At 46.5% G+C, this 24,304-nt stretch overlaps 1 protein-coding gene across 1 annotated transcript; it reads left to right on the top strand.

Annotated features, from left to right (window-relative positions):
- The first annotated feature begins 1,954 nt into the window (after positions 1-1,954).
- Positions 1,955-19,146, top strand: LOC146341245 (vomeronasal type-2 receptor 26-like). The gene is made up of 8 exons (XM_084807332.1): positions 1,955-2,130; positions 5,707-5,998; positions 6,420-6,582; positions 10,784-10,870; positions 11,686-11,768; positions 13,413-13,640; positions 15,424-15,550; positions 18,245-19,146. The coding sequence occupies exons 1-8, from the start codon at positions 1,955-1,957 to the stop codon at positions 19,144-19,146; spliced, it is 2,058 nt and encodes a 685-aa protein (XP_084663458.1).
- Positions 19,147-24,304: the final 5,158 nt, after the last annotated feature.

Genomic DNA, 24,304 nt, shown 5'->3' with positions numbered 1-24,304 from the left:
CGGTTCATCTGGCCTTGGAGATTTGAACTCATTCAAAGTCATTAGGTGTTCCTTGACCATATGCCTATCGATCTCAAGCTGCAGTCCTGCCCCTTCAGCCTGTACTTCGCCTTTGCCAGGGGGGTCATAGACCCTCTTTTGGGAGAAGACTGAGCCAAAGTAGGAATTGAGCACCTCTGCCTTTTCTTTGTCATCTGTTATTGTTTTGCCATCCTTATTTAATAGCTGAACCACCATTTCTTTCCTCTGCGTTTTACTATGCACATAGCTGAAGAAAGCCTTTTTGGTTTTTTTTAGCATCCCTCGCTAACCTCAGCTCGTTCTCAGCCTTAGCCTTCCTGACACCATCCCTGCAATTCTGTGCTACCTGCCTGTACTCTTCCTTTGTTACTTGGCCTTCTTTCCACTTCCTATATGTGTCCTTTTTTGTTTTCAGGTCATCCCTAAGCTTTTTGTGAAGCCACATTGGCTTCTTCTGTTGTCTTCCACCTTTTCTTCTTGTTGGAATTGTTTGTAATTGTGCCTTGAGAATTTCCTTTTTTAAAAGCTCCCACCCATCTTGGACTCCTTTTCTCGTTAGCGTCGCTCGCCATGGGACCTTACTGATCATTGTTCTGAGTTTATTAAAATCAGCTTTCCTAAAATCCAGGGAACACGTTTGACTGCACTCGGCTTTTGCTTCCCTTAGAACCAAGAACTCAAATACAACATGCTCGCTTTCCCCCAGAGTTCCTGTATCTCTGTAGCTCCTCCACCATCTATCTTCCTGTGTGTGAAACTATGCCAAAGTTCTTTCCTCCTTCTGACAATAGCAAAGATTTATACACAGTGATGCTATATAAGTTTGAACACAAAAAAAACCAGCTTTGATTTTATAAACAACTTTTATGTTTTCTCACATGTACTCTTGTTTCTCTCCAAGGGACAGAGGGAAAGCTGGTGCTCCAGAAGTCAGGGAAATTATTCCCTGTCACATATTTATGGCCCGTAGTACAAGAACCAGGACCATTAGAACCAAAATGTATTATGACTTCTGTGCAGTTTGCTTTCTTTACAGCCTCAGTGACCTAGGATGGGAGAGAGACAGGGGGAACATTAGGGACAGGTGGGGAACATGCAGCCCCTAAGCTGCACACAGCCCCACATAGCTGTTTTTTTTTGGGGGGGGGGCTGCCTCCACCAAATTTGCCACTGCAGCAAATGTAACAGCAATTTTGGTGGCAGCAGCAGTTACGGCGGGGGTGGGCTACAGCCCCCAACTCCCAGAAGTTATCCACTCCATTTAGGAGACAAGTAGCACTCATGCTAAGTTACCTGACAGGTCCATGTCCTCCGTCTTAATATTTTCCCAATGCCCAGCTCTTGTCCATTTGTTTTTCTTCATTGTGGGTTATTCTACATGCATCTGTGCTGTCCAACATGTGACAAGGTTTGGCAAACATGTTTTCTTCCATTCTTCTGATGCGCCTGATGACACAGAGAGACCAATATTATCTCCCCTGTAATTATCACACCCGTAGTAACTGACACATCTTTTGGGAAGGCCTCCATAGAATTCCAGAGAGCAACCTCAAAGGTTTAAACACAGTTATTAAAACCTTCTCTGCCATTCCAAGCACACACCAGGATAGTGGGAGAGGCAGTATACATTAGTCTGGTCTCAGATTTTCTCTCAATTTGTATCTGAGGCACCAGAATTGTATGTGTCGTATTGGTAGAGTTAAGTGGCATTTGAGACAGGCTGCCGTACCATGCTGAGGATGACCCTAATGCTAACGTTGTAGATGGAAACACTGGAGCCAGTAGGTTCGAACCAGTCATGACTCACTTCAGTGTCATTGCTTGCAATGGATGTACTTTAAGGTTGACTGTGTCTGGATCCAGCCCTCTGTTTGGAAGATTTGCGCTCCGTATGGCATTATTTATAGTGTTAGTCATCTTGCTGTTCCCACACATGGTGCACAAGGCTCATATAAGCTCTCACACCATCCAGGATCCACTCCGTATCCCACAGCACTACTATCAGCCAGGTGATCTTATCATTGGTGGACTTATTTCTCACCTCTTATCCTCTCTTGACAAAGAAGCCTTCAAAGAATGTCTGCCCATCTATCTGAATCTTAATCTCTTGTAAGTACTTTACTTATTCATTTAGCAGGTGATAACATGACTAATTCCTAACAGAAGTAGTTCTGTTAGTAATAAAACAAGGAAATAAGAGGAGTAAGCGGAACCGCTGGAGCATTCTAAGGCCTCCTGTGAGGCCTTGGCAAGGCACTTTGCAGATAAAATTGATCAGATTAGGAGTGTTATTCCGTGCGTTGTGGATACAGTTAGTGAGCAGGAGGCGGTCTGTGGCACACCGGTTTTGTGGGACCGGTTCCAGCTTCTTCCTTCTGACGAAGTGGACAAGGTGCTTTCATCTGTAAGGCTGACCACCTGCTTACTTGATCCTTGCCCATCTTGGCTCATTATGAGCTGCAGAGAGAGGCTGGGTGAAGGGATCAAGGTGGTGGTGAACGCCTCCCTTAAGGAGGGAGTGATGCCATCAGCCCTCAAGGAGGCAGTGATAAGACCGCTCTTAAAAAAGCCCTCCTTGGATCCCCAAGTTCTGAACAACTTTCGCCCAGTCTCGAATCTGCCTTTTTTGGGCAAGGTGATTGAGGGGGTGGTGGCGATGCAGTTGAAGGCACACTTGGAAGAAGCCGATTATCTAGATCCATTTCAGTTGGGCTTCAGGCCTGGGCATGGGACAGAAATGGCTTCGGTCGCCTTGGTGGATGATATGAGGAGGGCTCTGGATAGGGGCGAATGCTCCTTCCTTGTTCTCCTTGACCTCTCAGCGGCTTTTGATACCGTTGACCATGGTATCCTCCTGGACCACCTGGAGTGGTTGGGCATTGGAGACACCGTATTACGGTGGTTCTGGTCCTTCCTCTCCGGCAGGTACCAGAGGGTAGCACTGGGAGAGGAGGTTTCGGACCTGTGGCTGCTCACTTGTAGGGTGCCACAGGGTTCCATCCTCTCCCCGATGCTATTTAACAGCTATGTGAAGCCACTGGGGGCTATCATCAGGTGGTTTGGGGTGCGGTGCCATCAGTATGCAGATGACACACAGCTCTGCCTCTCGTTCAAATCTTCACCAAGGTTGGCCGTAGAATCCCTGTCTAAATGTCTGGAGATGGTGAGTGGCTGGATGGGGAGGAATAAGCTGAGGCTGAACCCTGACAAGACCGAGGTACTTTTGGTGGGAGACAAGAGGAGGTTGGGGGATGTTGACCTAGTGTTGAATGGGGTACGGTTACCCTTGAAATATCCATCTGATACGGTGGCTGTGCCCCTTCCTTCCCGACCATCTGCTCCCATCGGTAGTACATGCCCTGGTCTCCTCTCGTTTAGACTACTGTAATGCGCTCTACGTGGGGTTACCTTTGAAGACGGTTTGGAAGCTGCAGCTAGTACAGAACGCGGCGGCTCGCCTGATTAAAGGCAGCCGCCGGCAAGATCACATCACTCCAGTGCTGAAGGAGTTGCACTGGTTACCAGTTGTTTTCCGGGCCAAATTCAAGGTGTTGGTTTTGACCTTTAAAACCCTATATGGTTCCGGCCCAGCCTGTCTTAAGGAGCGCCTCCAGCAGCACCAGACAGGCCGCTTAACAAGATCAGCCTCGGATGGCCTTCTCTCTGTCCCATCAGCCAGGACAGCTAGACTGGTGGGGACGAGGGAGAGGGCCTTTTCTGTGATGGCCCCCGCTCTGTGGAACTCCCTCCCTAGGGAACTCCGCCATGCCCCCTCTTTAATGAGCTTCCATCATGCATTAAAAACGTGGTTGTTCAGGCAGGCATTTGGGGTGGGTTAGGGTATTTTAGAAAAAGTTTTTACTGTAGAATTTTATTGTTTTAAACTGTTTTATTATATGTTGTACATCGCCCAGAGTGGCTGGGTGACAAGCCAGATGGGCGATTAATAAATTTAATAATAATAATAATAATAAAAAAATAATAATAATTGAAAGACCAGGTCCGCAGCTTGGGGGTCATCTTAGACTCCCAGCTGTCCATGGAGGCTCAGGTGTCAGCTGTGAGCCAGACAGCGCTGTACCAACTCCATCTGATACGGCGGTTGCGCCCCTACCTTCCCGACCATCTGCTCCCATGGGTAGTACATGCCCTGGTCTCCTCTCGTTTAGACTACTGTAATGCACTCTACGTGGGGTTACCCTTGAAGACGGTTCGGAAGCTCCAGCTGGTACAGAATGCGGCGGCTCGCCTGATTAAAAGCAGCCGCCAGCGGGATCACATCACTCCAGTGCTGAAGGAGCTGCACTGGCTACCAGTTGTTTTCTGGGCCAAATTCAAGGTGTTGGTTTTGACCTTTAAAACCCTATATGGCTCCAGCCCAGCCTATCTCAAGGAGCGCGTCCAGCAGCACCAGATAGGCTGCTCAACAAGATCAGCCTCGGATGGCCTTCTCTCTGTCCCATCAGCCAGAACAGCTAGGCTGGTGAGGACGAGGGCCTTTTCTGTGATGGCCCCCACTCTGTGGAACTCCCTCCCTAGGGAACTCTGCCATGCCCCCTCTTTAATGAGCTTCCATCATGCATTAAAAACGTGGTAGTTCAGGCAGGCATTTGGGGTGGGATAGGGTAATTTTAGAAATGTGATGTTTTTAATGTTGAATTTTATTGTGTAAACTGTTTTTATTGTTGTACATCACCCAGAGTGGCTGGGTGACCGGCCAGATGGGCGGTTAATAAATTTAATAAATAAAAAATAAATAATAAGTGGCCAAGACCAATGTGCATCATCTGCCAACCATAGGCGGAGAAACTATCTTAATTCCCTCTTCAACAACTCAGGTTCAGGCATCAAGACCAATTTCTTAGGATCCCTTGGTGACTGGGTACCAGTATTTTTATACTCCCCTGGCTAGATATGGTTATGACTAGAGATTTAGAATAGTCCACACTAGCCTCAGAGTTCTGGGGAAACAATTTTGTTGGGTCAAATTTTGGAATAGGGCTGGGGAGCCCCCGGGTTCAAATTGCCTCTCAGCCATAAAGCTCACTGGGTGGTTTGGGATATGTCACTATCTGTCAGTCTAAGCTACATCATAGGGTTGTTCTATAAAACGAGGCAGAAGGAAAGAACCATATTTGCCGATCTTGGCTATAAGTATATTAAGAAAGAAAGAAATGAGCGGCCAATGTGCAAAAGAAAAATTAAACCAGGACAGAATAGGCAGATTTGGGGGTATGGGAGAATGTTGCATAGATGATGTGCTTTCTGTAGAGCAGATCTTCTTTCAACAGTAGCAGCATCATAGCATGGAAATGTCTTCATGATTGCCCTGCTTCATATGCCCTGGGCCCTCTGCTAGTGGGTGGGTAGGTGGCTACTGAACAGGGGCGATTACTGTGGTGGTGCCCAACCAACAGGATTGTCTCCGTGGACAGGTTTTTATCTTTTAAGGCTCTGGTTGATGTTAATCTTCCTCTTCAATTTTGCTTTTAAAAGTATTTAGGCATCCTTTGGCTTTTAATTACATTATTGGGTTTTTGCTTTGTTTTTGCTTATTTTTTATTTTTTACTGATGCCTCAATTGTTTTTATTGAATCTGTTTCTAAGCTCCCTTGAGAGTTTTTAAAATCAAATGGAGGATGTAAGACTCTTATAGAAATGATTGATGAGTAACTCTCATTGCAGAGTCGTACCAAAGAACTACCAGCATCTTCTGGCCTTGGTGTTTGCTGTCAAGGAGATCAATAAGAACCCCAAGATCTTGTCGAATGTCACCTTGGGATTCCACATCTATGACAGTTACTTCAGTGGAAGGATGACTTCTCGGGCCACTCTAGAACTTCTCTCCACACAGGACAAATTTGTACCCAACTACAGATGCAATGTCCAGACAAATCTGATAGCTGTCATTGGAGGACTTGACTTTGAGACTTCCCTCCACATAAAAGCTATTTTAGGCATTTTCAAGATTCCCCAGGTAAGAGACAAACTTGATGATTTCACAACTCATTCACCCTTTCCCTGTTCCTGTTCAGAAAAGTTTTGATAATTTAAGAATAACGTAAGCTCACTCACACCTTTGAACTGTATTCACTCAACAACTAGACAAGAAGAGAAGGTATGAATGGAGCCATATGCACATATAGTTGTACATGAATAGCTTCTGTCGCTAAAATAGCTTAATCTGACAGTTCCATTCAGAATCAAGTCAGGGACAGGTGAGCAGGTTGCTTATCACCAGGCAGTACATTCCCTTCATTAACTTGACATGGACAGCTTGGCCTACCAGGAGAGGTGTCTCCCAAATACAATATACTGGCCATTAATCTCATTCATGGAGACATGGATACGCATCCTTCTGTCACCTTAATGAGAAAGAACTATGCATTTCCTTTTAGCTCAGTTATGGCTCCTTTGCTCCAGAGGAGAGTGACCAAGCCCAGACCACGGCCTTCTACCGGGTGGTCTCAAATGAAGTCTATCAGCATACTGGCATTGTTGAGTTGCTTCTGCAGTTTGGATGGACCTGGGTTGGATTCCTTGCTGTGGATGATGAGAGTGGTGAGAGGTTTATGCAGACCCTGCAAGCTCTGCTTTCCAAGAGAGGCATTTGCTTTGCCTTCTCAGAGAGAACTCCAAAAGCTACTTATTTAGCAGACTATTACGACATGCATACCAGATGGCTCAAAATCTATCGAGTCATTTTGGAAAGCAAAGCCAATGCTGTTGTTGTCTTTGGAGAAACCAAGTTCATGTTTTGTTTGCGAATATTGCTAGCAGTAGGTGAACTGGAAAATATTACCAGTACTGCTTTAGGCAAGGTATGGATTATGACTGCTCAGCTGGATTTCACAGCAGTGACCTATCAGATGAGCTGGGATATGCAAGTGTTTCATGGCTCCATCTCCTTTACAGTTCACTCAAATGAGGTTCAAGGATTCAAACATTTTCTTCTGGGTCGAAATCTTTTCGAAGTAATGGAAGATGGTTTTCTTCAGCAGTTCTGGGCACAAACATTCAACTGTTTCTTACCAAATTCCATTATGGAGAAGGAGATCACTGAACCTTGCACTGGAGAGGAGAAGCTGGACGGCCTCCCTTCATCTGGTTTTGAAATGAGCATGACTGGCCACAGCTACAGTGTCTACAATGCTGTCTACATTGTGGCATATGCTTTACATGCAATGTACATATCCATGGTGAAACACAGAGCAAAGGTGAAAGGACTGCTAGAGCTTCATAACTGGCACCCTTGGCAGGTAATGGTTTTCTTGAGGCAGATGAGAATGACATCCAGTGTAACAATAGTGTAGAAGATTATGATCCATCTCTTCTCTTACTGACCTTCTGAACTCCTCTCTCTTCCCTTCCATCCATCAGCTCAAGATAATTTCAGTTTGTCTCCCATGCCTTTTCTCCATAGATAATTTGTTGAAGAGAGGCATGGTTCACACTTCAGCATCCTTTTCTTAAACCCAACTGATATATAGAATTTGAGGGTTGGGGCGGTCTTGGCTTCCTGTTCAGTCTTGAGTGTTTGAATCTTGTGCTGGGTACTCAAGACAGATTGAGGATTTTGCTGATGATGTACCACCCACCCACTGCCCATTGTTCTCCCTGCCTGAGCTGAGAGAGGTGGTCTTGGGCTTGGTGTTGACGACTCCCGGGATGGTTGTTTTGGAGGATCTCAACACCAAGGCAAAGCCACCTGATTCAAGGCAGCTCAAGAGTCATAGCCACCAAGACAAGCACAGGGCTGTCCTGACATGTCATCAGCCCAACACAGGTAGCAGGACAGTCTCTTGATCTGGTGTTCTTGATCAGGAAGGAGAATGGTGATCTGGAAGTGGGGTATTTAGCATCTCTTCCCTTCTCATGGTTGGACCATCTGCTATTGAGATTTAGACTTTCAAAGCATTACCCTTCTGGAATGATGGTAGACCTGTTAAAATGGCCCATCCCTGGAGGCTAATGGACTCTGGGGAACTCTAGTGGGGTTTCCTGCTGGTATGGCTGGTGCTCCTGTCAAAACCATTGTCATGCGTGTAATGGCTTGAGCAGTTGACAAAGTTCTCTCTCCCTCTGAGCAGAGCTTTTGCAGTTCCTTAGTATAGACCTGAGCTGAGGGTTATGAAGCAAGCAGGGAGATAGCTAGGACACAGGTAGAGGAAGATGCATGTGGTGAACCGCCCAGAGAGCTTTGGCTATTGGGCAGTATAGAGATGTAATAAATAAATACTGAATCTGTCTGAACACAAATTAGAGCTCATTATCAAGCCTATTCTGTGAAGGTTATGATGGTAAAGGAAGAGTTCTTTTCCACTGCCATCTCATCTTCTCTGTGACATCCAGTGGAGCTTTTGCAGGTGTTGTGAGGCCTGTTGCAATCTGGCCCAGAGAAAGAGGTAGTGGAATCCTTGGTAGCCTGCTGAGACAAGTTTGCAGGACATTTTGAGAATAAAAGTCATTTCTATCCATCACAACCTAGACTCCACAGTTAATGCAGTTCCATTACTGGAGGTGTCCAGAGCACTGTCTGTTCTTGTTCCGTTGGATGATTTTCAGTTGTTGAGGCATTAAGATGTGGATAAGGTGCTTGGCCATGTCTGGTCAACCACCTGTATGCTAAGTCCTTACCCTTCTTGGCTCATTAATCTAATAGGATGTTTGGCTGGTTTCAGGAGCTTGTACATTCCTCCTTGAGAGAAGGGGGTGTCACTCCTGATGAAACCTAACAACTACAGGCCAGTTGCAAACATCCTCTTCCTAGGAAAGGTGCTCAAGGGAGCAGAGGCCTGTCAACTCCAGATGCTCTTTGATGAAGCTGGATTTCATCTAGTTCCATTTCAATTGGGTTTTAGGCCTGGTTTTTGAACTGAAACTGCCTTAGTCACCCTGTGGGCTGTGGTGAGAAGGGGCAGGGGGAGTGCAACCCTATGCCTCTCTTGGACCTCTCCGTGGCTTTCAGTACCATTGACCAAGGTATCCTTCTGGATAGACATTGAGTGTTGGATGTATTGTTTTGCCCTGGCCCCACTCCTGCTTGTATGGTCAGTTCTAGAAGGTGATGCTGGGGGATTATTGCTCTACCTCTTGGTAGGTATGCTTTGGTTCCATAGGGCGTTATTTTATCCTCCATGTTGTTCAACATCTACATGAAACTGCTGGGAAAAGTCATCTGGAGGTGTGGACTGAGGTGTCACAGATGTGCAGATGACATCCAGCCCTACCTTTCCTTTTCATCGAATCCAGGTGAAATAGTAAGTGAATCAGGTAATGGGTGTGGTAATGGACTGGAAGATCAACAAACAGAGAGTCAGTCTAGACAAGACAACAATACCGTTAGTGAATAGTTTGTCTGTACAGTGAGTGGTGTTCAACCTGTTATGGAAGGGGTTGCAATCAAAGCAAAGTATAGTAATATAGATAGACCAATGGTATAACTTAATACAGACAGCTTCATGTGTCTGTATAAATAAACTTCCGTGGATGTTTGCATAATGATTTTCAGGATCAAAAGTGCTTTCAGATGAGGCTTTCATTGGGCAATCACCTTGTCTCATTCACAGAATTTTAAGGGGGTGGTGGACAACATAACTGCATAAGAACGCAAGAACAGCCTTGCTGGATCAGACCAACAACACATCTCCACTGGGGATTTGCTGTGAGCTGGCTGTGTTTGGAGGTCGTTCAGGGCACATGACATCATGGCCATCCCAGAGATTTTCGCTGAAAAAATGTTTTTTCGAAGACTATTTTTAGTCCGATTGTTTTCCTTAATTTGGCTTGTCTGCGCTTCTGTTGCAGGGTGTACCAACCCTCCACATTTACTTCAGCATGGTAGCCCTGCCCAGGGGTGTGTCCTTTACTTGGCCGTGACCTCATTGACCCTGGTCAAGGGGTGTTCCCCCAGTGTTTCCCTTCCCAGTGTTTCCCCGATGTTTACGCCATTTTGCAGCGTTCAGGAGTTCTGAGCTGCCTCATGGTATTTACTTCGACTTGCCTACCACTACCCTCTGGCAGCCCTCCACCCAAAAGTATAGGGTGCCTACCACCACCCCCTGCTCGGCATGCTCTAACTTAAAAAAAATCCTCTTAAATCAATACTGCATAAAAGCGCAACGTTGAATTAGCGCATTGCTGCTACATCGGGAACCCGAAGTAAGCATGCCAGTTTCACCAACCACAGCCATCTGCCGGGAATGGGGTTATTTACAAGTGGGGGTATGGGGTGGGTGGACAGAGAGAAAAAAAAAGCTGGGGAGACCAATGGGTGAGGCTTGTTCCCCACCCACCCCCTTTTTCCCTTTCTCCTTTCCCTTGCTCCCAGTGAGAAGTTACTGCGATAAAGGGGAGAAGGGATTTTACCTAACAGAGAACTACAAAACATCAAGGAAGCACAACCTTGCAATAGCCATGTCAGACAGCATTGGAGAAGCGAAAGAGTGGTTTAGAGGAGTGACTACAGTTAGCCTTTAACCCTTTTACTGCAAGGGAATGAGACTAATTTCTTACTTCTGAATAAACATGCACAGAAGGGGGGGCATGCTAAAGATTGAAAGCAGGCTACCTAAAGTGATTGAGTGTCCCCACTACTGTGATCATGTGAGGGGTCCCTGCTGTGGTCCCAGGGATTTTCTCAATGAGAATGGGAAAAACTACTTCCACTGGGGAAACAAGGGGGAATAGGGTGTCCTAGGACACTGCCAGGTCAAAGGGGCGTGCCCAGGATTCTAAAAGCTCCTTTTTCCTTTTCATGCAGGCATTACCATCCACAGCGTTCAGACCTCCTGGGATCAAATGGAGGCTGTAGGGGGAAAAGAGAACTCCGGAGCAGAGCTGAGCTTCTGTTATTTTTTTATTATTATATTTGGATCCCTTCTTTTTCCCTCTTGTAAGGAACCCAAGGTGTCTTACATGGTCCTCCTCCTGTCCCTTTAATCCTCAAAACAACCATGCCGACTAGAACCCGGGTCTCCCGGGTCCCAGTCCAACATTCTAACCACTGCACCACACTGGCTCTCTTGGCAGACTACCAAACAATAGCGAGCTGTGCAGAACCAAAGGCAGGCCCTCACCGAAAGAAGAGGAGGGAACTATCCCCATGAGGGTCCTAATGGCACCCCAAAGACCAGCTCTTATTGCTAGGCACTGCTCCCTTCTGCAGTGGCCCCAATTCCATAGAATGCCAGCCGGCGATTTAATCTCTTACACACACACACACACACACACACACACACACCTTTCCTCTAATGAGCACAAGGCAGCTTACACTGTTTCTGTCCCCCTTTTTATCCAGAGAACAACCCTGTGAGGTAGGTTCAGCTGAGAGGTAGTGAGTAGCAGAGGCTCAGCCACCGAGCTTTGTGGCGGGGTGGGGATTTGAACCCGGGCCTCCCTGGTTTTAGTATGAGACCCTAACCACTGTGCCATGTCGGTGTTGCCATTCCAGGCTTTCTGTGACTTGCAAGCCCTAACCTTTGTAACCCCAGTTAGGTGGGGAGCTGGTTGTGGCGACACTCTGGTGTGGGGAAAAGACATTCTGCACATGTTCGAAGGCACCCCTTCCTCTTTGAGATAACATCACGTTATGTTCCATAAACTGAACCCTAGCACAAATTGCCGATATGAGGGTGCTAGTAAGGACTTTCTCTGTGCCTATAGCACCCTTGATGGTGGTCGACCCCTTCCCCAAATTTTCATCCTTTCTGCATGTGGATAGAGGGTCTTGGTGCCTGGACGCCTGGGTTCTATAACCCCTTGAAAGCTAACAATGTGTTGAAATGCTTGGATTCCAGAATGGAGCGTCTTCCATTAGCAGACTACCAAATGATAGCGAGTTGTGCAAAACCAAAGACAGGCTCTCACCAGAAGAAGAGGAGGCTGACAGCTCTTGCTCATTTCAGTGTGGTTTGCACAGCAGGAGAACTCACCCCATGAGGACCTAATAGCACCCCAAATCTGCCCCTGTTCGGTACACACACCATGCCCTATGGTAGAGCTGTCTCTGTGACCACCACCCCATCCCCATCCTCCCCCTTTCAAATCTGCCCATCCCATCTGCTTATTCATATATTTGTCAGTCCAATAAATACCTCTGAATTGGGGGAGGGGGTAGCCACCCACTCCCTCTTAGCAGAGCTTCTGTGCCTTTAACTGCTGCAGGACAGGCATACATTCAACAGGTGAAGATGGTATTTTCCCCTTCTCTGCTTCTGGACAGCACGAGTAGAATGCCTGCCTGTCCTGACAAGAACCAGGAGCACTGCCTGAGCCTTGCCAAAGGGAGTTGGGTACAGTGGTTAGAGCCAAAATGCTGTGTCCTGGGGGTTGCTGGAAGGGAATTGTGCCGCTTAATGGTCAAACAGAAAGGCTGTCTTCTTGGCAGCTTCTGGGGGTCCCAAGAAGGGAAGACGTGACATACTAGACGCCTGGGTTCAGATCTCTGATTTGGCAGAGATGGTGCTACTTCGCTGCCTTAGAGCGCGGCAGCAAGAGGGGGAGAAACTTTATCACTGTCCCCAACTCAGACAGAGGAGTGTTGTGTGTGTGTGTGGGGGGGGATTATTGGGGGCTGGAAGCCAGGACTCCTGAGTGCTTTCTGGCCTTTGTCCTATGGAACCCTTTCCCACTTGGCTCTGCCCCAAGCTAAGGGGGTGAGAGAGCCAGTGTGCAGCAGAAAGGGGGGGGGGGGTTGGAAGAAGGGGAGGAACAACGTGAGAGTGGGAGGGAGGGAACAGGCTCTCTAAATGATGATGTGGACAAGACTCCACCCAGTGCAATTCACAGTAAACTGCCGAGTGTGACCTGCCGAGAGCCCCAGGCTTGCTTTGGGATAACCCGGGTTTTCAAGCCCCCTCTGCTCCCAGACAGAGCAGATTCGACTACAGTACAAGCACAGCAAAGTGGAGAGTAAGCTAAACCCATCGCCATGGAGATCCCCCAAGGATCCATCTAGTCCAGCATTCTATTCACACAGCGGCCAACCAGCTGCCCACAGGAAACCCACAAGCAGGACGTACGTAAGTGCAACAGCACCCTCCTGCCCATGTTCCCCAGCAACTGGTGTACATAGGCATGCTGCCACTGATACTGGAGGTAGCATACAGGCATCAGGACTAGTAGCCATTGAACAATGTATTCCACTTGTAACCCTCCCGTTTCCCCACCGTTTCTTTCAACTTACCACAAAAAAGCACGTGGAGGGGGAAACAGAAGGTTTTTTGATTGGTAGTGCTAGGAGGTGTCCGGATGCATCCCTGATCCAAGCTTTAAAACAGCTGGCTCTGTCCTATGTGAGACAATCCATGTAGGACAGAGAAATGTAAGGGAGACGTTTTATTTGACTTACAGATTATAGTCTCTTTGCTTCTGTTTCTCTTTTAATACAGCTCCACCACTTTCTCAGGAGTGTCTCCTTTAACAACAGTGCAGGGGAAACAGTGTCTTTTGGTAAGAACAGAGAACTGGAAGCTGGATTTGACATAACCAACTTGGTCACTTTTCCGAACAACTCCTTCATGAGAGTGAAAGTGGGAAGGATGGACCTGCAGGCTCCTCCAGGCAAGGAATTTACCATCGGTGAGGACAAAATGGTGTGGCACAGAAGCTTCCAACAGGTGGGGCATGACGGCAAAATCCCAGAATACACAAGAAAATACAATATTATTATTACTATTATTTATTTATTACATATCTATACCGCACCATAGCCAAAGCTCTCTGGGCGGTTGACATCGGTCAAAAACTATCAAAATACAGTACACAACATTTAAAAACCATTTACATAAAAAACCCCACACAAACAGACAATATACACAGAGACAACAGCTTCTCCACATCAGGTTTTTTTATTCCTTAACTTTACCAGGGCTTCTGCCTCCAGATTCTTTGGAGGATTAAGATGGACTCCACACACACTTCCTGGTTTTTTCAGAGGACTGGCTTTATGTGCAAGTTCTATATGTTTCATTATACAGCCACTAGATGGCACTGTTGTTAAGGTACCACTTCCTCGTTACATGGACAAATTCAAACTGCTTCTTTTTATAAGCTCATTATTTCTGTTTCAAATAAAGCTGTGGAAATGGTCGGAAACCATGGGAGAGGTGCAGGAGGTTGACAATGTCATGTAAAGGATCTGCAAACTTCTGTGAGTAACCAATCTCAAACACAGGATAAAAGCCCCATGTGGAGAAGCCCAGTATGTATCTCAAAACAACTTTGAGCCACCAACCATAACCACAGGACAAATCCAGGATCAATTACTACATTGCAAATCACAATTTCAGTGTGTTCTAAGCAAAATGTGCTGCAGATTTGAAGCACAGGGGAGATGGAACCTGTATTCTTTCCTAATTACTGTTTATGCAGGCCTGTATGTGCGTTGTGGGGGTTCTGAGCAGTGGTGTAGTGGTAAATTCTGAAGTGCAGGGGCTTTTCTTGACATCCCCAAAACCACACACACCACAGCCAACCCCACCCCAAAGCCACACCCCTTCTAAAATGATTGAATAAAAATGGATCTCTTACTTTGCTTAGAGTTCTGTGAATGCAGTATTAGGATATGTCCCATAGGCCCCCAACTAGATGAAAATTATTCTTGAGGTTCTACTACAAGGACTCAAAAGTAGCTTCCTGACCCCACATCGAGCTTGAACCCCATGTGGTTATTCTCCCAAAGCAGCAGCCTAGTTTGTTTACCACTAAAGGGTGGAGGATATGGCTGCGTGAACCGTTTGGGGGCCAAAACAGACATTACTTTATTAGCTTTATGGATCGCTATTTTGAAATAGAAATTGCAGGCATGCCCCTCCTCCTCCCCAATCTGGATCAGGCCCATAGCAGTGGGGAGGGTTAAAGTCCCCATACCCCTACACTTGGTTCCTTTCAAGATCAGCCCCCCTGCACGTACTCTAGAGTAAAAATGAAAAAAAGAGGTAGCTGCTGGGATGTCACGAAGAGCACCTGCACTTCAGAAGGAAATACATTTTCCCCAAGTAATTTGGTCTTTAAAATCACTGTTCAGAACTAGTTTCTCACTTACAAAAATCATTGATACCTAAATTGCTATTGCCTCATCTTCTGAGCTCTAGGGACGTCCTTTGTCATATTGGATGCCATTTAATTTAATTTCATTCATCACATTTCTATACTGCCCAGTCGCCGAAGCTCTCTGGGCAATTTCTAAAGACTAAAGGCCATTAAAATTCATCATTTTTACATTTAGTAGCTTGTAGTTGGCACTGAATGCCCACTGCGTTCAAAACTCTCTGAACATTCAGCATGCCGTTTCTTCCAACCACTTGATAGCTTGTTGCCCAGAAAACAGAACTCCAATTCTGCAAAAGCCCCCTATTTTCTGTGTGCTAAACTGTTCTCATGTCTCACTGAAATGGGCAGGTGCCTCCACTCTCTCTGTGTAACAAAAATTGCCCTCCCGGTTCCAGCAGAAAAAAGGCCGAGGGGAAGAAATTCTGCTGCTATGATTGTGCTCCGTGTCCAGAAGGCAAGATTTCACATCAGAAGGGTAAGAAACAAGAGAGAGTTTTCAGAGATACACCCTATTAGACCTTGTGCAAGACAACTGCAACAGTGTGGAAAGTGTCACCACTGCTATTATCGATGTCTTCTGCTTTCTGTGCGCAGTGAAGCTCATGGCCTTGGGGTTCTAATAACTGTCCATTAGCAGACCTTATTGGCACACTACTCTCAAACCCCATTGGTTGAAACAGCTCTTACTAAGATGCCACCTGCTGTGACTTATATCTTGGTTGCCAAGTTGCTTCTGGGTTCAATTCAAAGTGTTGGTGCTTATCTTTAAAGCCCTGGATAACTTGGGTCCTGTTACCTGAGAAATCACCTCTTCCTGTGCTATCCTGCCCACTCCCTAAAATCAGGAAGAGAAGCCCTTCTCAGTGACATGGTTCGCACAGTCACGGCATGGTTAACAAGCCATGGTCACTTCTTAACTCTGTCGGGCGTGCTGGCTGGATTTCCTGAATCACATTTGCTGGCACAACTTGCCGTGTCATCTGAACCCAGGCAGCATGGCTTATTTCAAGGAGCAGCAACCCTCCAATAACCCATGGGCTGTTCTTGGGTTATTTGAAAGCTACTCCCCCCCACCGCAACAAGCCATGCTGCCCATGTTCAGCTGACACAGCAAGTCGCACCAGCAAGGGTAATTAGGGCAATCTGGCCAGTACGCGACCTGCATTCACAGAGGGGGAAATAAGCCACTGTGGCTTATTTCCTTCACTGCGGTTATGTTAAACAGCCTTGTGTCTCTCTTAGGATGGAGGCATGGCTGATGACAACAAGAGATAGGGCTTTTTCGGTGGCTCCACCAATATTGTGGAACACCTTGCCCCAGGAAACAGATAGCCACTGCTCTGGCTTTCTTTCACTGATTGGTAAAGATGGTTTTATTTCAACATGCTTTCCTTGTATACGTGGGGCCTGTCTACATGGGAGGTTTTCTCCAATGCTGCTGTGGCTTAAAGTCATTAGGGACACATGATGTCATGGCCACTCTGCATCAAAGCTGTCTTTTCCAGCCTGAAACCTGGAGATTTTTCAGAGGCACTTTGTGCCGCATTTTCCCTTTAAGCCAGCTTCTGCCCACTTCCAGTGCAGTGTGCCCCATATCCCCAAATTAAATACGGCTTCTTATGTGTGTGTGGTTTTTTTTGGGGGGGGTGCTGTTGCATCACCATAGGCGGGCTGCCCCTTTCGTTCTGTTTTTTTCCTGCTGCATCCCTGATTTGTGGAACGGTGGCTATTGTGGTTTGGGGAACTCATTGCCCTCACATGCACTTGAGCAAAGAACAGAACTCCCACCAAAGCACAGCATCCCTACTCAGAAGTAAGGGAAGTGCTGATTGCCCCAGTTTAATTTTTCATTTAGTTTGCTCCACATCCATTTTTTTTTAGGGTGCCAGGTTGGGGAAGTAACTGGTTGTCTCTTCTCATATCACTGAGCACGGAAAGGTGGGCTGCATTGGGAAGCGAGCCTGTTATTCTCAAGGGCGCTGCTTCTCTGCTGCTGCCGCCTCTGCCTCTGCTGGCGCCTCCTCCATCTCCTGAATTCTTCAGTTTTCACTGTATCACCCTATCGATAGGGCAAAATACCGGGGCTGCAGACTCCCACTCCTGGCTGCTTCCTCTCCCTAGACAGCTAGTACTTGAAACAACACCACTCTGATTTTCTCAGTGGGAAAAAGACGCTACAGATTTTCAGTGGGGGGAAAGCAGGCAACACAGGCTGCAGACTGAGAATGGGTGAAGCAGCTAGATTGCTGTATTTACTCCCTGGAAGTGCACAACTGGGGTTTTATGACTGGACAACACAGGCTGCAGACGGTCAGTGGGTGAAGCAGCTAGATGCATTTGCTCCCTGGAAAAGGAGAAAGGGAGTGGGAGCTCTAACTCCCTGACTGTTGGCTGGAATGGGGTGAAATTGTGCTGGTGGGGTGCTCTCATGGGGAGCCTTCAGATGCTGTCAGGGATAATAATGTGGTAGCTGGGGGGTGGGGAGCCTGGACAGGGGTGGGAAACAAGCCTCTCTCAATGGTTGAGCAGCACCTGAGGGGTTGATGATGTTCCCCCCACCCAATCTGGCTGGAAGTATATTGCTTTCAAGTGCTGTGTGACCCATGAAAAGTGGATTTTTAAGGAACGGTACACTTGGTTTTTCTTGCTTTGTGTGTCCCTGACAAACCAAAACCAACTCCATGAAAATCCAGAAAATACTCCAGTGTACTTCTCATTCCATTGTTGTGAAGATCCCCCACCCCACCCCCCCCCGGTATCTGCTTTTGCTATGTTTCTAAATTATATTCTTGTTCTTAATTAAAAAAAAAAAAAAGTATTTGCATTATTATTGTGATTTTAAAGGGTTGTATTTTGCCCTGACTTGTGCAGAGGCACAAGAAGCGTGGGATAGAAAATTATATATATATATATATATATATATATATATATACACACACACACACACACACACATACACACACACATACACACTTGCACCATGTAAAAACAAGATAGTTTTCTTCTATTCAGTGATATGCACATTTATGCAGATTTCATTAATTACAATGGATTCTTTGAGTAAGATTTCTTCAGTTGGGTAAGAACCCTCAGCTAAACTGGGGCCATAATGCCATGGTGGTAGCTCCTCTCTAACACATCCTGAGTTTGTATTTGTTCTTTTTTTCAGACATGGATAACTGTGTTGGGTGTCCAGAAGATCAGTATCCAAATGAGGAACAAACACAATGCATTCCAAAGACAATAAGCTTCCTATCTTTTAAGGAACCTCTGGGGATAATATTAGCACTTTTTGCTCTTTCTTTTTCTCTGCTCACTGCACTGGTCCTAGCCATCTTTATTAAGCATCAGGACACGCCAGTAGTCAAAGCCAACAATCGGAATCTCACCTACACTCTCCTTATCTCCCTCCTGCTCTGCTTTCTCTGTTCCTTCTTCTTCCTCAGCCCACCAAAAAAAGTGACCTGCTTTCTCCGACAAGTTGCTTTTGCTGTCATTTTCACAGTGACTGTTTCTTGTGTGTTGGCCAAAACCATCACTGTGGTTCTGGCCTTTGTGGCCACCAAGCCAGGATCCAGAATGAGGAAATGGGTGGGGAAAAGACTGGCAAGCTCCATTGTGTGTTATTGCTCCCTTATCCAAATAGGCATTTGTACTGTATGGCTCGGAATCTCTCCCCCATTTCCTGATTCTGATATGCACTCCGTGATGGGAGAAATCATCCTAGAATGTAACGAAGGGTCAGTCACCTTATTTTACTGTGTCTTGGGCTACATGGGCTTCCTGGCCATTGTCAGCTTTGTTGTGGCATTTTTAGCCAGGAAACTGCCTGACAGTTTTAACGAGGCCAAATTTATCACCTTCAGCATGTTGGTGTTTTGTAGTGTTTGGGTGTCCTTTGTTCCAGTCTACCTGAGCACAAAGGGGAAATACATGGTGGCTGTGGAGATCTTCTCCATCTTGGCCTCCAGTGCTGGCTTACTGGGTTCCATCTTTGCTCCCAAATGTTACATTATTGTGTTGAGGCCCAATCTGAACAGCAAGGAGCAGTTAATAAAGAAGAGATACTAAAGTATCCTATCATTTCTGTTTTCTGTCACACTGGAATATTATTTCTTTATTTATCCCATTTCTATACCGCCCAATAGCTGAAGCTCTCTGGGCAGTTCACAAATATTAAAACCAAAAAGCACACAGTAAACAATAAAAGTTATAAGCATTAAAACCACAGTATAACAATACAACCAGAATAAAACCTAGAGGCAATGCAGAGATTTCAAATACAGGTTTAAAACAGCAAAGCTAAAGAACTAGAAAGCTAAAATGCCTGGGAAAATAAAAAGGTCTTTACCTGGCGCTGGAAGGTATACAATATTGGTGCCAGGCGAACCACAGTAGTGAGCTCATTCCACAGCCAGGGTGGCGCAGCAGAAAAACCCCTCCTTCTAGTAGCCACCCGCCTCACTTCCTTTGGCAGGGGCTCATGAAAAACGACCACTGAGGATGATCTTAAGGTCCAGGCAGGCACATATGGAGGAGGCAATCCTTCAGATAACCTGGACCCAGGGCTTTGAATGTTGACACCAGCACTTTGAGTCGGGTCTGGAAATGGACTGGCAGCCAGTGCAGCTGGAAAAGTAGTGGCATTATATGACCTCGTTGGCCAGTCCCTGTTAACAATCTTGCTGCCCTATTTTGGACTAGCTTCCGGACCATTTTCAAAGGCATCCTCACATATAACGCATTGCAGTAATCCAGATGAGAAGTTATCAGAGCATGGATAACTCTAGCTAGGCTATCTCTGTCCAGATAAGGGCATAATTGGTATACCAGCCTAAGCTGATAAAAGACAGCTTGGAGCTGTCCTGCGGCCACCTGTTCAAGCACCTTGCCCAGGAAGGGGATGTTGGCCACTGGCCTTTAATTGTTAACGTCCTCCAGGTCCAGGTTAGGCTTTTTCAGGTGTGGTCTAATTACCGCCTCTTTTAAAGAGGCCAACACCACTCCCTCTCTCAAGGAGGAATTTACAACCTCCTGGTCCCAGCCAAACATCCCCTGCTTGTTTGATGTAATAAGCCATGAAGGGCAAGGGTCAAGCACACAAGTGGTCGATCAGACTTGGCTAAGCACCTCGTCCGCATCCTCAGGCCTCAATAACTGAAACTCATCCAATAAAACTGGACCAGACGGTGCTCTGAACGCCTCTGCCAATGGAACTGCATTAATCGTGGTGTCCAATTCATGACGAATCTGAGTTACCTTATCTTCAAAGTGCCATGCAAACTCGTCACAGCGTGCAACTGAGGGTTCCAAAGTCTCTGTCCCTGGCCCAGAATGTAACGGGCCACAAACCACTCGGAAAAGCTCTGCTGGATGACACTGAGAAGATGCAATGCTGATGGGAAAGAACTGTCTCTTTGCCACCCTCACCACCACAGAGTAGGCTCAATAATGAGCTGCGACCTGTGTTCAGTCAGACTCAGCACGCGTTTTCCTCCACCTGCATTCCAGCTGTCTCCCCTCTTGCTTCATTGCCCTCAGCTCGGGTGTATACCAAGGAGCTGGCTGGGCTCTTCTTAGAGGGAGAGGGCGCTTGCGTGCAATCATGTCAACCGTCCAAGTCATTTCTGCATTCCACAGAGTGACCTGGGCTTCAACAAGAGCACCAGCCATACCAGTAGGAAAATCCCCCAGAGCCCTCTGGAATCCATCAGAATCCATTAGCCTCAAGGAATGGAACATTTTAATAGGTCCCCCCATCCTTGCATGGGGGAAGGGCTACCAAGAGTCTAAACCTCAACAGGAAGTGATCTCACCATGACAAAGGGACTGATGTTAATTCCTCCACTTTCAGATCACCCTCCTCCTGCCCAGTTGAGAAAACCAGATCAAGCATGTGTCCTTTTACATGTGTTGGGCCGATGACATGTTGGGACAGCCCCAGGGTTGTCATAGTGACCGTGAAGTCCTGAGCTGCCCCGGATACAGTGGCCTCAGCGTGGAAGTTGAGATCCCCCAGGACCATCATCCTAGGGATCCTCAACACCAAATCTGAGACCACCTCCATCAGCTCAGGCAGGGAACCTGATGGGCAGCAGGGTGGGCAGCACACCAGCAGAATTCCTAATCTGTCCCGGGTACCCAACACAAGGTATGAACACTCAGGATCTGCACTCGAAAGAGCAGGAAGCCTAGAGAGAGGAATCAAATTCCTATAGACCACGGCAACCCCCCTCCCTGACCCTCGAGTCGGTGTTGGTGCTGCACCAAGTACCCAGGAGGGCACAGCTGGGAGAGGGTCACCCCTCCCAGTTCCCCCACCCAGGTCTCAGTAATACATACCAGGTCAGCCCCCTCATCCACAATCAAATCATGGATGAGGGAGATTTTATTTTGGGCCGACCTGGCATTCAGCAGCAGCACCACCAGACCCGAGGGCAGACTGGTAAGGCTGCCAGGAACCATCAGGTTGGAGGAAGAATCAGAAGGGGTGGCCATAAGGTGTCTAGCCCCTCTTCTCCTCACCTGGCCTTTAATCCCCCAACGCCATACCTCCCTGACCCCCTGAGTTGTTCAATGGATTTCCCAGGCACATCTTAAAAATGTTAAAATATAAAATAAAAAAATATTCAAAGAATATAAGATCTCTGCTGACCTTCATCATACTTATTTGTCTTTATCTGTTGTGTTTGCTTTGTATAATTTTTATTTTGTTGGCTACCCACTCTGAGATGTAAATTCCATCAAACCTGTGGGCATGACATAAAAATAAAACTGCGTTACTATATTGATATATTTAAATCTCCTTACACCTCTTCAATCCATCGCAGCACCCATCGCAACTGAACAAAAGTGTAATGCATCCTTCAGAATGAATAAGTAGATCTGAATATAGGTTTGTGTACAAAGCCATTGTCTTCAGGCATACATGATCTAATTGTTTCTTTTGTCTGGCCTTTGGGGTCTCTGCTTGAATCAGCCCATCTGAATTTGGTGTGCCATATTGGAAGACAGGTGCACATAGCACAGTGCAAGTTTGTTCATTTTCCTGGGAGTACGTTTTCACACAGGCTTCTGTGTAGAGAGGATTAGGCCAACAGCAGGTTTCAAGTGCGATTTTTGTGCAGAATTTTGCATGCTTATCCACAGCCTATTACATTTCCTGTTTATATTGCTGACTAGGATAAAGGTGTGTGCATAAGACCCCCCTGGTCAAGACAGCCTGCAAAATGTATGAACGTGCGAAACTGCCTTTTACTGACTGAGGCCGTTGATCAACGTTGCTCAGTTTTCTGCATTTTGACTACCAACAACTCCCTAAGGTATAAATCAAGATTCCTTCCTAAACCTGCTACATGATATCCTTTTTAAATGGCTAAGCCAGAGGTTGGATCTATCACCTCGTACATGCCTAGTATGAGTTCTTCCACTGAGCTGTGGGCCCTCCCCAAAATAAGAATTGCATAAAGCAATTCAGCACAGCATAAAGCAATTCAGCGGGGCTGCAGAGAACATATGACACCAAGTCTCATTCATCTACACTGGCTTCTAATTTGTTTCCAAGCCCAACTCAAAGTGCTGTTTATTACCTTATTATTATCATACTGCTGACATCCCCCCCCCCAATTACCTCATTAGCAGTTAGGGAAAGTGAACCTGGCCTGAATATCATGTCCATTTCCCCCCTGTGGTTGACTTTGCCATGTGGAACAGCATTGATGTATGACAACACATCCTTGGACCCTGCTTACAAGCTTTTCACAAATGACTTGGGCCATTTCTACATGAGGCATTTATTGTACACTTGTGATTGGCTACTCGTGGAAGTTTGTCCTCCATCTGGGAGCCTGTGGTAAACACGGAAAGACTCCACAACAAAGAAAGCTTGGTAAGACTGCGGGTTTTTTCTTTAATGTACAGATGCCATAGGTCTCATCAGGCCTGTTCCTCAAAACAGATTTCTTGAGAACTCTACTTCCTCCACCATCTATCTTCCTGTGTATGAAGCTACGCCAGAGTTCTGTGCTCCATGTGCTGGACAATAATAATGTTTTCAACACAGTGATGCCACACAAGTTTGAAAACAAGGACAGCTTTAACTTTACAAACAATTTTTATGTTTTCTCACATGTACTCTGCTTTCTCTTCCAGGGACAGAGGGAAAGCTGGTGCTCTAGAAGGCAGGGAAATGCTTTATTCCCTGTCACATATTTAGGGCCCATAATACAAGAATCAGGATGACTAACAAAAACCAAAATGTATTATGACTTTTGTGAAATGTGTTTTGTTTGCAGCCTCAGTAACCTATGATGGGAAGGGGACAGGTGAGAAGGGTTAGGAGATAAGTAGCATTCCTGCTTTGTTACCAAAGAGCCCCACTTCCTCCTTTCTGGTACTCTCTCAATGGGGGCACCTGCAACCTGTTCTAGGTGAGTTAGGGAGAGGGATAGTGTTGCATCCCAGTTGGGAGAGGGGGCAGGTCCAGGCCATGGACATCCAGACAGATGTAATGCCCCCACATCAGCCAATGTGAGGCCGAACGTTGGGCTATAAAAGCCAGCCCAGCAGCTGTACCCTTTCTCATTGGTTGCTTGGTACACACGCTCATAGAATCTTGGAATAGTAGGGTTGGAAGGGGCTGATAAGACCATCGAGTCCAACTCCCTGCTCAATGCACCCTCCTACCCTAAAGGATTTAGCATAGACAAGACTGGTTGCTACCAGGCAGAACAGGAATTTTTAATATGCAGACCTGATTGCAAAACCAAAAGTGTTTATTTAGTCCTTTGATCATTCCACAATGCAGACCTGATAAGCTATGGAATGCCGGAATTTTCACCTACTCTACTCTGATCTAATCAGGAAAGATGGGTGACTGGAACAGGGTGATGCTGTTCCTGAAATAGGGTGTTAACAGTAGCGAAGGGCAGTGCTGGAAAAGTGGATCAGCAGGTCAACCAGTGGTGCATAACCTCAGATCCCTTAATGGTGAAAGGAGAACCTCTAGACTTGTCCTAAAGGGCTGTGGGACTCAGCAATGGGGAAAGAAACCCCTTTGAGGCTTACCGGGAATACTCACCCTATGTCATGGGGCTTGAAGGGATGGGGAGTTAGGGGGCCCTCCCTCAACTGAAAGGTGGCCACCCAGACACTAGCAGGTTAAATACAGTGTGCAAACAGGGCAGTGGGTGGCTTGCCTATAATACCTTGGTGGGAAGGAGGTTGCAAG

The sequence above is a fragment of the Heloderma suspectum genome, chromosome 6 (assembly GCF_057233095.1).
Source record: "Heloderma suspectum isolate Gila_16-S chromosome 6, 16-S_ref, whole genome shotgun sequence".
Lineage (NCBI taxonomy): Eukaryota > Metazoa > Chordata > Lepidosauria > Squamata > Helodermatidae > Heloderma > Heloderma suspectum.
This window is presented reverse-complemented; position numbering and strand designations above follow the sequence as displayed.

Excerpts from the sequence above, each read along its gene's own strand:
- LOC146341245 (XM_084807332.1), top strand. The coding sequence starts at position 1,955 with ATGGTGCACAAGGCTCATATAAGCTCTCACACCATCCAGGATCCACTC. Across the intron at positions 2,131-5,706 it reads TATCTGAATCTTAATCTCTT|AGTCGTACCAAAGAACTACC; the intron begins GTAAGTACTTTA and ends CTCTCATTGCAG. Across the intron at positions 11,769-13,412 it reads CTTGGTGCCTGGACGCCTGG|CTCCACCACTTTCTCAGGAG; the intron begins GTTCTATAACCC and ends CTTTTAATACAG.